Source organism: Penicillium atrosanguineum, assembly GCF_028827265.1.
Source record: "Penicillium atrosanguineum strain IBT 20685 chromosome Unknown utg000003l_segment0_segment0, whole genome shotgun sequence".
Classification (NCBI taxonomy): Eukaryota; Fungi; Ascomycota; class Eurotiomycetes; order Eurotiales; family Aspergillaceae; genus Penicillium; species Penicillium atrosanguineum.
In genome coordinates this window covers 2,662,875-2,676,702 of record NW_026623135.1, presented here as the reverse complement: position 1 = coordinate 2,676,702, position 13,828 = coordinate 2,662,875, and the positions used below count along the sequence as shown (strand labels likewise).

At 51.1% G+C, this 13,828-nt stretch overlaps 2 protein-coding genes across 2 annotated transcripts; both read right to left on the bottom strand.

Annotated features, from left to right (window-relative positions):
• Positions 1-781: 781 nt before the first annotated feature.
• On the bottom strand, positions 782-2,014 carry N7443_004434 (putative HLH DNA binding domain protein; the record flags this gene model as incomplete). Its single annotated transcript, XM_056884490.1, has 2 exons — positions 782-1,901; positions 1,959-2,014. 2 exons carry the CDS (start codon positions 2,012-2,014, stop codon positions 782-784), a joined length of 1,176 nt encoding a protein of 391 aa, XP_056742768.1.
• Positions 2,015-9,145: 7,131 nt separating this feature from the next.
• Positions 9,146-10,451, bottom strand: ecm33 (GPI-anchored protein Ecm33; the record flags this gene model as incomplete). Its single annotated transcript, XM_056884489.1, has 3 exons — positions 9,146-9,437; positions 9,506-10,334; positions 10,388-10,451. The coding sequence occupies 3 exons, from the start codon at positions 10,449-10,451 to the stop codon at positions 9,146-9,148; spliced, it is 1,185 nt and encodes a 394-aa protein (XP_056742767.1).
• Positions 10,452-13,828: the final 3,377 nt, after the last annotated feature.

Genomic DNA, 13,828 nt, shown 5'->3' with positions numbered 1-13,828 from the left:
TTGGGTATTTTACTAGATTTGTAGACTCTTTAGACCTATTTTTACCAACTGGACGCTATTTGATGTTCTGCCAAGAGCCATGGCTAATTTTGTGCAGATTTCGTCTGCCTACGCCTTCTCCACACGGGGCTCCACTTTTCAGCTCTGGACTTTGTAGGGCTTCACGCCATACAAGGATCATCAACACCATGTTCAAAAGGAGCGTCTAATTGGCAGAAAAAAGAAAGGGTAGTTCCAATTGAGATGATAGAAGTACGAGACTTTACAATTGACCAGTTTTGTTGTCAAAGATCATTAATTGACGGCCGTGACTATAGACAAAAAGAAAACCGAGCCAATGTAACAAAGGGAAGAAATTGTGCAAAAGAAAAAAAAGAGATCGAGCCTAGCATATATCCATGTTGTAACTCCAGACGAATCCACAAAAGAAAAGAAGAAAAATGAAAAAAGAGAAAAAGGAAATGAAAATAGCCACCCATTTTTATAGAGTTGAAGGAAAAATAGACGAGAGAAGCGAACCAACGAAAACACAACACCAAGCCGAACGGCGACCACGTCACCAAGGAAGTAAGAAATATTGTTACAATGCAGACGCTAAGGGAGTAACAAGCAGGCGAGACGAGACGAGACGAGACGGAGATTTTCAGGGTCAAGGTGTGTCAAGATGCAGGGGGCATAAAGGTAAAACGCCGCTGTCTGCAAGGGGCCCTCCGAAGTGGGGCAGAAGAGAAGAGTCGTATCACATCAGGAATCAATATCGGCATGCATCATGAGTCTCCGATTACGGCGAAGGGATCAGAGACTGGCGGCGCGAAGCCGGGAAAGTGAACGAGGACTGTGATGTCGGGAAAGCAGGGGATGAAGGACCGGTTATCGGCGGAGTTGTAGTCAAGTATGAGCTGCTGAAGGTCTGAGAGGTGGCGCTGTGCAGGGATTCGTGGTGGACTGGTGTTTGGGGAGCCATTGTGGCATTGATCTCATCGCAGAAGACTCGCATGCCGGGGAGGGCTTTCTTCTGGCGTTTGTGTTCAGGAACGTCGATCAGAGGACGGGGGCTGTTGATTTCGGGCTTGGGGGAGCGGAACATCTGCTCGTAGGACTTGAGCTGGAACTCAAGGGCGCGGTTGCGGTCGGCCAGGAGTTCGTTCTCAGCCTTTGCGGCGCGGAGCTGGGACTGGGCAGTTTGGTTCTGTTGCTGGAGGGAAGTGACTAGCTGCTGCAGCTGCATGCAGCGGACCTGGGGCTGCAGTTTCTCTGAAAGCTGGGGAGTGACTTGCTCCTGGCGGATGAGGTGCATGATAATGGCCAGCATGAAGTCGATCAGGTAGACTGCGCCTTGCACGATGTGCTCCTTGGACTGGGGCAGGCTCTTGGATGGGTTCCAGCCGGCACGCTCCAGGAAGAAGTCGTGGATGCGGCCGTCAAGCTCACGGTGGAGCTGGCTAAGGTTCTTGCGGCGGTTGCCCTCTGCGATGCGGTGCTTCTCGCGCTGGTCATCGGGGTCGCTGCCGTCAGTGCTGCTCTTGCGCTTACGGCCGCAAAGCTGCTGTAGAGGAGCCTTGCGGTTGATGTTCTGAGGGGCAATCAGGGCCATGATCTCAGTCTGAGAGAGATCGTTGGGCCAGTCAGAGGAAACAGCCTTCTGGGCTGTGAAGGACTCCTGCCAGGAGCTTTCAGCGGAGTTAGCAGGCGAGGGAGGAGCAACAATCTGCTCGCCACCGGACCAGGAAGACTTGAACTGGAAGGTGTCATGGGGCCCAGGTGTAGTAGGACCAAAGGCCTCTTTAGCATGGAAGGGGTTGAAGGGACCCCGGGGCAGCGGCTCCATACGAGGAAGAGGAGGAAGACGACGGTCGTCGCCGAGGCCAGAGCCCATATCGGAGGTGGAGGATTTCAGAGAGCTGAATTCAATGCCATTAGTAAAGGCCTAGCTCGGTATATTGTTATGGTGTACTCACGGAAGCGAGCAGCGTCGCTGGATGTCATCAGTCATGTTGGCCATTTGCTCATACATTGTTGTGTGTCGTCAAGAATCAAAGCGCGAATTATATGTGCAAAAGCGAGGGATGCCGATGAATCGATGTCAAGACACTACGTACGGGACAATTCACTTGATTGTCCTTAAAAACTGTACGTGGTCGAAGTCGAGGCTTGTTGATAAACACAATGGTGATGTTTATGCACCACACACAATGGGAACAAAGGGGGAGGGGATAGTATAGATATGAACAAAGAAAGCGAGGGGATCAAAATCCACGAGGCGAAGACAATGAGTGAGACAATTCTGATCGAGAATGAACGGGGCTGGGTGCTTGTTTATATGTGAATGACGAGGGGGGTCAGAGTACTTTTGGAAGTACTCCAAGATCGAGTCCCTGAAGGCCCGAGAACAGGTACCTCTTTCCGGTCCCAGGAGAGGGGAACGAACGATCATGGCCGATCATGGACTCGGCGGAAGACCAGGATGTCATACAGAGATAATGTGCATGATGCATGGCGTTGGGACCCACGGCGACGGGGAAACGACACTGACCTCCCGGGTGGGCTCTGGACTGACCAGTTTAGCCACTTTGGGAGAAGTGGCACAGAATGAAAAGAATGATCTGTGGTGAGCACTATCGCAGGGTATCTGTCACATCATGCACGGACAAACTTCCTCGTCCTCGTCCGTAAGATCGACCAGTGAGTGTGGTGCGATCGCGCCCGAGAGGCAGGTTCAGGGCGAGGATCCGCAGTCTTTGATTTGTTGCCCGCACTGGTGGTGTCAAGATCGACACGGGGAAGGCATATTACGTCGTGGAAAGAGGCTATGGGCTATTAGGGGCACTGCCCTTGCATCAATAGTCCCTGCCATTCTCTCTAGTTCCCCGCGTATACCTAAACCGTTCATTATTCCATCTAAAAATCCTCCGATGTGACTGTTCACAGAGGCAATGCAATCCCTGGTGCTCTAGTCTCTTTGCTTTAGCCTCTATCGAGGGACACGGGTCTCTCTACCCTGGGAAAAGAACTCCATCGCCTGGGTAGTCCCTAAAGCTGTCGTGCATATAGTCGAATCTCGCCTATTCTCCACTTCGCTACTGGATGCATCGTGAAACGCTCGTTGTAGCATCCCAGGAACCTGGCTGCAGCCCATGTAGCCTCCAATCTCAACCGCATACATCGATAATCAGGAGAACCTTCTATGGCCGTCCCAGAAAACATCAAGGGGGTTTGTTTTGCACAGCAGATCCCCTTCGAGGACGATCCTGTATAATCTAATTGTTCGGTAATGCAAATAAAATAAAGCAAGGATCACGTCTCATCGTGAGACAAGCGAGGAGGTCGCTAATCGAAAGCCGAACTATAGAAGGTTCTTGGCCGTACAACCATGGCACCGCGTTTTCCAGTAAAGGGATTCCGTCAACTATTGACAAAGAGATGTCATGATGATCATGAGAAATTATTACGAGGCCCGGTTGCTTCCAAATCGATCTAAATTAGGTGGAATTTCAGGGCAGGCGAATCATGTGCAGCGAACAGGCCTCGAAGCGAAAGAGATCGCTCGAGGACATCCAGCGAGCTGGGTCGGCGTCCCAGCGACCAGGATACGTTTCCTGTCAGTTGCCGAATCAAGAGGGTGGTGGTGATTTGGAATGGGCGAAAACGATAAATTGGCACACGGACGTTAATATCGTTAGCTCCTGAACGAGTCAGAGCGAGTCTACCATGGCCCATAGCCCACCACAGCCTCGCCGGGTCGAGCCCTAGGAGTTACACGTTCCCCTCGCTGATGGAACGAAGATCCACTGCACGATCTCAGCAAATAATCGATGTGCGTACACGCTCCAGCATCCCGTGCGTGTTCGCTACGAGCTCGATGTGGGTCTCGGGGTCTTTGCGATCAGAGCTGTCATATTTCATCCCGTCTCGGCCCAACTTCGCACTCGTCCCCACGTTCTCGCACACTTCTCATCATGATGAAAAGGCCATGGGGTTATTGGAAGTCCTTTTTTTTTTTGGGTTGGATTGGGACAGTGTGAAAAAGGTGTATTAGGGCGGTGTTGGCAGGACAAGAACTCTATACTTCCTCGTTCTCCCCTATTCCCCTCCACTTACCCCATCAACCACCACGACCCAGTTCTGCATCAATTCGTACCGAGTCCACGCATGCAATCGGAATCTCCCAGTGACCCGCGGCTGTGCCTAAGAGGAGTTTGCAGCCCGCACGCAGCAGCGGCTGCATGAGCACTAGAAGGGGAAAATAACCAGGCACGAACTCTTCGAGCTCACAAACTCAGTTCTTCCGGCTCTTCCCCGGACCCATCAAGCCCAGGGATCTCCCGAATTTCCACCTCCCCCTACCATTTCGAGTGACGTGCATTGACTTCGCTCTAATTTGAAGCACTCTCGATAATCCGACAGGTACAGCACAGGCGAATTTGAGTTCACGGATGAACGATCAGAAGTTTGAACCCGATCTTCGGGTCCAGGGCTACAAGCAAGCCACTCTATCTACCCTCGCAGATCGAGAGGTCAATCGTGCTATTTCCAAGATAGCCACTGCATGTTGTGTGGTCGGAATCCGATTCCCATGTCTCTCCACTTCATATAGCATCGGGCCGTGCGGCTCCAGGTGCAAGGGCCAGGCCTGACCAGTGACACCTCCCCGGTGTCTGACAAAGTCCTCTCCGCAGCTGGTGACCAATGGTGGCCTGTTCTTGGCTCCCCTCGCGCCAAGTTATTCCCAATAGTGGCCAGTAGTAACTTCAGCTGCGACCCGCTTGACCTGTCAAGTTTCAACCTTCGCAATATGACATTGCGGCTCGTATACGCAGAGCAATAAGGGTACACCGGTGAGTTCCATACTGCAGTGCTACATGAACGGGTCACCCATCTCCATCTCTATTTGAGATCCCGATTTTTCTGATTCAACTTACTCGCGATCTTCATCCTCCACACGTCGGGGCCTAGATCTGCCAAGAATGCGTTCAAAGGTACCGGTTCATGCATCTCACATCCCGATGCAAGATCCATATTTCCTACTACTTGGAACCGCCACCCTACATACTTCCACTACGGCAGACTACTGTACCTATCTCCGCCCCTCTCATCCACAGATCCCCACTGCACAGCGGACGCACAATGAAGAATCAATTGGCTGAGACTCGATCGGATTCTTCAGATTCAGATCGATCTTCCCTAAAATTGGGCTTCCTGGTCTCATTGTTTTTCGCCTCCCTCTCTTTGTCAGGAGTTAGGGCGAGCTACTGTACATGGGGTCGTCCCCGTTGCGGAAACTTCTTCCGCCACCACCATCCTAGGCAAGTGGCGTGGATGAAATCTCGTGCTAGACTCTCATGGACGCATGGGATTCACGAAGGGATGTGTATATCATGGGGTCATGGATGTGCGGCCAATAACACCATCATTGCCATGAGGCCATGGCCATATCGATCACGAGTAAACTCCAACATGCCACTATAGAACGCAAGATACTGAGATGCGCACAAATAATTGCATCCCGTACATAATATGATCAAAAGAGCGCCGCAAGGACCAGGAAACCATAAAACCATAATTTGGCATGTAGATCCACAAGATCATGACATTTTCCCAGGCTTCAGCACTGCCCAAAAGTGTAAAAGTACGCACATCTGGCTCATTTCCTAAAAAAGAAACACAGCGTACCCTATGGTCCCTGTGGAACCCAGCACACCCTCGACAAAATAACCCAAATCTAATCCCCGAATGGCCACCACCTGCAAGGACCACAGGGACCATACATCTCTAGTCGTGCCAGGGTGCATAATCGGGCATATTGAGGAACTCAAATCGGCCGCATCTGACATGTCGCGCCAAACCACTTCCCCGAGCCCGTGGAGCTCCTCCTCGATCATAGTCCTCCAGCTGCTTGCGAGATCTCTACGCTCGAACCCAGGCACGGGTCCCCATTACCTGGATCCTAGGTTGCCTCCAATGCAAGGCGACCGTATATCGCGGTGGGTCGGAATCTGTGCCTACTGTACTCTTCATTCAGGTACCCTTTGCAGATGCATCAGGACCTCTGATCGTGGATCATCAATCTTGGGGGGCAACGAGGGAAAAAGTACGCAGTGTACGCCCTAGGACACTCTTTGCCACCTACTTTATCTTCCCCGAGGGGCCTCATCTAATCGGCTCCACCATTTGTGACCTCTGTCTCAAGACGTCTCTACGTGCCTGCACTTACGTGCTTGGAGGCGTATTGAGCTCGAGGGAAATCCTTGTTTGCAGCGTGTCCGGCCAGAGTCCAGAACCTCGAAGTGGATTGATACTGGATTCTCAAATCCCGCGAAGAGAAAATCTCGAATCGCCGTTCCAAAGGTCGAACACGCTAACAGGGAGCTTCTAACGCTCCAATCAACCCAACCTCGGTGCTATTCGGGCTCCAGAGTTGACAGCGCCATGTCCATCAAAGTTTATTTTTGCCGACCAAAAGCTTCCCAGGTGGCTGGAGACTTTGGGAAAGACAATGTCACCTCACTAGGTCCAGCTCATGAAGAACATGATCGAACGCCGATTCAACATCCCCACTTTCCAAACCAGCCTCCGACCTCGAAAAAACCAACCTGGACCCATCAGCCCCATCTCCACGATCGCGGCTACAAAACTTAGTCCAACATGAACGCCCAAGCCCGGATCCATCGCATCGATCGGTCACTGCATGCGTTGTACCTACATCCACACTGTCGTGCAGCCACGGTCCAGACGTAAGTGGTGGTGTTAGGAAGCGGAAAAATCTCCCTGCACGACGTATCCCCAAGCCCAGTCTCTAAAGTCTCAATTTCCCCTTATTCTACAAACATGTTCCTGCTTCTCCATGCAAGATAAGATGAACATACCTGCTTTCAAAACACCCGCCCGTCCCGTTCCTTAACATTAATTCCCCCATCCGTACCCCTCTCCCTCCCAGCCACCCACCAGCACGACGATCCCTTCGATCCATTTCTAGACTCCCCCTCTCAATCCCACCACATCCCAAATATAATTGGACCCAAATTCACCCTAAACTACTTCTCCCAGCCCGTCAAACCTAGAGCCCCAATTCACCTCCTCGCCAACACCCCAACACCACCGCCATCCCGGTTCTGGGTTAGTATGTCCCATCACCGGGGTCCCGGACAAGACGCCTCGAGCCGCGATCTCACCCTAAGCGGCCAAGGGCCTGGATGGCCCATCTGACCCTCAAATCGGATCAGGCGTGCTGGACCGCCCGCTCGGCGTGATCTGTCTACTTCTGCGTTAGTCGGGGGATGCATGTCACAGTCAAGGCACGCGGGGCGGGGAAGTGGTGATTGCTCGACTTTTTGACTTGTCTGAGATTGGGTTTGGTCTGGGTCCTTGGTTTTCGGGGTTCGGGGTTCGTAGTTTGGAGATATGGTATGGGTTGCTCTCATCGACAATCGCCATCGCCATCGCCATCGCGATGGTGAATCTACCTACCTGTACCTGTCTAGAATAGATTTATTCCATCTTGGAACAAATCAAACATCCGTTCGGTGGGTACATCGCTTAGAGGAGAAGGTCTTGTGTAAAACGGCGAAGTGGACCGAGTTCACCACTTTCGTCATCGATATCCGCTGCTCTCCTCTATAGTACTTTTGTGTGTCGGGCACCTCGGGGTCCAGTATATTGCCTAGCGGTTAGTCTTGATGCGAGCAGATGCAGATTTGGATAACCTTGAAAATATGGAGAATGTAGTGTTCGGCTCGGAGGTTGTCCTGATCTGAAACATGTCTGCTTTTTGAGGGTACTTGTGGTCGGCGCATTTCCTGGTTTCAGTTTGGTGATGCTGTAGGGCTCTTTTGGTCTGTAGATCGTGTGTTGGTCTTTGTAGATCGGTGGGTTTGGGGATGGTGAATCTGATCTGAGATTTCGAGGTGCTGTCAAAGGGTGCCTTTGTTCTTTCTGATATCTATCTGAATTTTGAGGTGTTCTTATTTGTGCGTCATATCGAGGTGTTCGTTGCGATTTTGGTGGTTGTATATTCTGCGTCCCCTTGGTCGGAGACACATACGCACAAGGCCTAGTTGGTTTGGAACATCTTTGATCGTACTTGAAATAATATCAGAATATGCTCAACAGGTAATTAACTAGATCGGGTGATTGTTAGAGATTGGCAGAGATCATCTAAATGTCTAGAATCGCCCTGAACCTGATATCATGGATCGTCAACTCTGGGAGAAAGTGTTCCAAGGTTGGGACATTCGACTTAGAACGCTTGAGGGTTTGAGGCCCCCCGAAGTATTCAATATTTTATCCAGATGTCCATTCCAAGGTCCCTGGATTCCAACCGGTTGATTCGAGGTCCCAACATATATAGATGCCCAGGGGGGCGACGCACTTGTACTCTACATAAACTCCGATACACAACTGATCACATATATTGGCAGATTGTAGCCATGCTCATCTGGGCAAATTACTGACAATTGTCTATGTCCAACGTGTGAGATCAATGTTTCGCATTGCCTAAGAAACACCTTGTCATCATACCCGACTCGAGATGTATACCGCAACACGGGAACTTTGACCGGCTGCAGTCCCATCATTCCTCCAACGCAAGACACAGGGTGATGAATGTCGATACAAGGTAAGCCCGGCATCTACTTGACAATGCCGAATCCAACTTTGACTCACGAGCGCAGAAATCAATGTTGTCTCCGAGCACGGGCGCATCCAAGGAGGCAAGGCATGCTGGCAAGGTCCCAACCTGGAAAGACATGGCCTAGAGACCTAGAATATTTTACAAAATACAGCAGGTCCTACGAAATGCCTACAAGGAGATGCCAGAGTTCAGGGAATGGACGGGTTACAAACAGCAACCGAATACATTAGAACACGGGTCGCGCTCCAGTAAAAACATATCGAGACAATTAGCACAAGGGGGGGGTAATAAACAAAAGTAAAACTCCTTTCCGATGAACGGCGATGGTGTTTGTCTCCCGAGGACAGAATCCAAATTGTGAATTTTCCTCACAAAGACGGAATTATTATCATAAGAACAGCAGTGTAAAACGAAATGGAACCCGTTGCTTGGTGGAACTTCTGCATCTACAATTTCTCTCTCTTAGAGAACAACAAAACTCTGCTCACTCCAACTCACGCCATCTTTTATTCGACTCGCTTACAGGAACTGAGCGAAAGCGAAGAAGAAGGCGGCAATGCCGGTGGCGGGAATGGCCAGGGAAGAGGCAGCACCGGAGGAGGTAGCGCTGGTGCCGCTGCTGGTGCTGCTGGAGGAGGTGCCGGACTTGCCGTTGGAGGTGGTGGGGTCAGGGGTGGTGGCCTTGCAGTTGTAGGTACCACGGATGACACCGTCACCCTGCATCTTCTTGAAGGTGGTGCAGGAGAAGGTACCGTTGGTGGACTGAACGTTGAAGCCACCGTCAACCTCCTCGAGGGCACCCATGCTCAGACTGTGGGAAATATGTTAGTAGGCGCACGCAATAATAATTCAAAACTGGGACGGTAAATGGGTGCTTACGTATCGAAGGTGCCGCTGAAGTCAATAGCTCCAGTGACAGTCTCGAGCTCGGGCAGATCAATATCAGCGAGCTTGTCGTTACGGCTAACAACGAAGCCACCCTTGACAGTCTTGAGAACGGGCATGCTGATGTTGGTCAGGGCAGAGTTGTCGTTGAAGGTCAGGTCGGCAGTGGTGGTCAAGTTGGGAGCGGAGAAAGACTTGAACTCAGTGCCCCAGAAGCCGAGCTGGCCCTTGAGCTTCTCCAGGGAGGGCATGGAGACGGAGCTGATGTTACGGAAGGTCATGTTGGAGGCGGTGGCGAGGTTGGGGAACTCAATCTCGAGCTTGTTCCAGTTACCAGCGAAGTTAACCAGGTCGGTGGCGTTCTTCAGGTTGTTGATGTTGATGGTCTTCAAGTTGGTGTTGTCGGTGATCTGGAACTTGCCGACAGTCTCGAGGGAGATACCATCAAGGCTGGTGAGGCCAGTGTTGGTGATGATAACGTCACCAGCATCGGTAACACCAGCGGGGAAGGTCAGAGACTGGAGAGCGGGAAGAGCCTCCCAGTTGATCTCGCCAACGGTGGTGAGCTCAGAGAAGCTCAGCTCGGTGACAAGAGTAGCCTCGCTCAGGGTGAAGCTGTCGGTAATGGTCACGAGCGAGGGGGCGATGATGCCGGTGAGAGCAGTGCAGTTGGAGCCGGTCAGGGAACCGGAGATCTTCTCAACACCGTTGAGGGTAAGGGTACCAGAGAAGGAAGACTTGATCTTGATATCACCGCTGACGGTGGTGCAGCTGTCAAGGGCATCGGCATCGGACTGGGTGGAGATGGTAGTATCACCGCAAGCTGAGGAATTAGAGTCAGTCCATCATCCATGTTCAATTCCAGTGTTTACTCACAGTCGGAGGCGAAGGCCAGCTGGGAAGCTGCCAACGCGGGCAGGAGGTACTTGACGAAGGACATGGTGATGCTTCTGCGCGACCGTGTTAGTGCGTGTTGACAATATCAGGGCAGCAGCAACAACAAGAAGAATAACATACCGTATAGGGATTAAAGGATGTAGGAACGAATGTCGAGAAGAAGGGAAAGGCTTCAGCGAAAGAGAAGCGGAGGTAGGGTGGGAAGACTCAAGAGAAAGAACGAATGGACAGGTTTGGGGGAGGAAAGAGGAAGGAATAAGAAGTTCGGGGGTCGAGAAAGGAGGCGCTGGTGGAGTCGGGTGTTTTTTTCTCGTTTTTGTCGGTTTTCTCGTTTTTCGCAGGGTTACGATACGCAATTAAAAACAAGGTACCGGATGCGGGAGTGCGTAGAAGCGTACCTGGGCGTACCTGGGCGTACCTAGGCGTACCTATTTCCTAGTACCACGGTATTTTCTGTATCGCCGGTTTCAACACAATCAGGATTTCCGCCCGTTTTAGTGCTTCTCTAGCGCTGTTTCCGTAACACTTCACCAATGACCGATTCGCCCGTGCGGGGCCCCCTTTCTCCATTTGTGTCTCCCCTGTGGATCCGACATTGAACTCATTTCCTATACACGTGTGCTGTCGGTTTCCATGGTTTCTGCACTTTGCTCTACACCTATATGCCCTGCGATGCGCCATGTGTGATGTTATGCAATTAAAGTATACGGTAAACAATCATGCTATGTCTAGGTCAAGCTGGTTAGCTTGCCCTACTCCAGGTGTCTCTAGGCCCCAGCATTGGTGCACTAGTACTTTGGTGTATTGCCACCGTGCATAGATAGTTGCACAACAGTGATACCATCTTGCCTAATGCGGCACTTGCCACACCAACCAAACAAGTCCACCTCAGTACTGTAGTTACCTACATAACTGCCTATAAGGTTTTGGGCTGGTAGCTTAGGCATCTAGGTACGTGTAGAGTGACCCTCGGTAAGAATAGACGTGATCTGTATATCCCGACGGCTCTGCCCGATTGATCAAGCCCCATCCCGCTATCTATTACCTGGCGTCATCATCTCAAATCTCGGCCCCCTGATTACCGGGTATATGGGTTCATCGACTCGGACTACGAATTGTAATAAAGTCTCCTATCGCACCTCCCCCTATTCATCCCCAGAGCAGAAACCATCGGGTAGGCCTTGCGCTGGGATGGTCGATCTAAATTTACAGGCATTCAAGCCTTCACGGACCCGCCAGCCCCCTGCCGCTATCGTCGACGGCCCCCGGTATGTCCGACCTCTGATTGGCACGGTGGAATGAATCGTCCTGGATTAATGTCAATCCTGGCTGCGTTCCGACATGCCCATTTTCTATCTGAAATCAAATCGCCCCTCGCTGTGCCGACTTGACAACCCGAAAGGACTGGTCGAAAGTCCCCTAACACCGCCCCTCCCTGTACACGAACGATACTAGTTGGTGGCAAAATGCGATCGCTGGGATGCAGGTGTTTATTATGATCTAACTATTCTTATTTGCACTGCCAGGATGCGCGATTCAGGCCGACAGCTCGGCTCCGGTCTTACGGTCTTAATGTGCTTCGCGGGTAGAGCCAAATCTAAAAACCCCTGCAGCTATTTAAATTGAGCACCGATCCGCGGGAGCTCCTGTCACTTTAATAAATAGTTGTGATGATCGCCCGTCTATAGCTTTGCCGACCCAGATCGGCGCCGTCCTGATGTTACAGGTCTTCTGGACTGATCGCGATCCTGGGCCAAACCGGGGCTCAATGGCTGGTATCGACAGGTAGGACGCTGCTGTCAATTATTCTCAATCGGCCAGCCTTAACTAAACGTCAATTGAGACCGAAATTAATAGTGAAGATTAGTTATGGTGACATCGCGCCTTTCAAATTGGTTATTACGGTACGGTGTATTGACTGTTCGTACCTGTAAACATGTTTCAGATTGCACGGAGCCGACAACCTCTCCGCTTGGTGGCCTCGAGCCTTCTGCTCATCACTCCACTACGGTCTCCACTGGCCATCGCGTATGCTCTGAAGAATTTTTAACCTGGTAACACTAGAGACCGCGTCGACAACGTAGTCACGAGCGCGACGGAAATGTATTATAGGCCGGTAGAGAAATGATCCGTGCATCCCACGCCACTATGGACACCGCACGGCCTCGAAACCAAGTCAAGCCTAGTCCCGTACTGTCAGTTCAACTGCTATCATGGCATTTTGACTCACATTCCACGTATGCCTAGATGTTTCTTTTCTCGTGGAATGCATGGAAGACAAGGCAGGTCCAACGTGAAAACAGAAAGGGGGAGGCTGGTTACATTCCTAAGTACACGAGACTCCCTCGCACCCATGCTTTCCTGGGGTATTCAGCACGCATTCAGAATGAATAGAGAGCATCTCCGTACTATTTGACCCAATTCTGACTAGATCCGGGGCTGGTGCGAAGCTTCTTCTACTCCTTTGTATTGCCAAACTTCGTTGGACAGGAATAACTATTCATTGCATTTCGAAAATGCTCATTCTTCCCGGGATCTGACCAGCCCCCCAGTCTCACGTAAAATACCGATCCTAACAGGCGAACCCAAATTTCGTTCGGCGTTGATCTAAACCCCACTCTAATTGAATTTTTATTTTCGTGGTCGGGGACTGGTATCGAGCTCTACGCCAATTTGGCAGGGCATCGTAGGCCGCTGACGCAAGCCGGTAGGCTAGTGCCGAGCACGGGGCGACGCTTGCTTGTTTTCCAAGCTGCGCTATACCCAGCTGGAATTTGGATGCCCCTTCGACTCGGGCCATTGCACCGGATTGCGTTTCTTGTGTCGCATAACAAAGAGCTCGTGTGGCCGACCGTGGTTGTTGATTGAATCTGGCCGGTTTCTTGAGATGGATCCTTGGGTCGGTGGCCGAGCGGAGTAGATTGTGTCCAATCGCGAAACTTGGCTGCATGCACTGTATGCTGAATTCCATGGATGTAGATTACCCGTTATCTGCCAATGAATTTGGTTTAATACGAGCTTCAGATCTAGGTAGCGAACTGTTGTGGGTTGCTTAAAATAGTCGTGGTTGAGAAATGCTAATCGGACCACCCTTTTTGGTCGTTCGAATAACCGGGTCTACAAGATGAGTCCGTCTCGCTCAACTTGCCTTCAACGATTTTGAGAACTTAAAAGACTCGTTTCAAGGTATCCTGAAATATAGTAAAGCGATCTTTTCTCCTTTATCGCACCGTATCTTTAAGCTTGTCAGAGTCATCTCCCCACTAACGAGTAAGTGTAGCCAATTCTGTGCAGTTTTACACGCTCAAAGCGCACACGATACATCCCACGCACTATACTATTCTTATAAGTCTGTCCACCCAGTGTGTATCGGAGGGACGTAGGCTGAGTCTTAGGCAATCAAGTCTGAGTTCGCTGGTC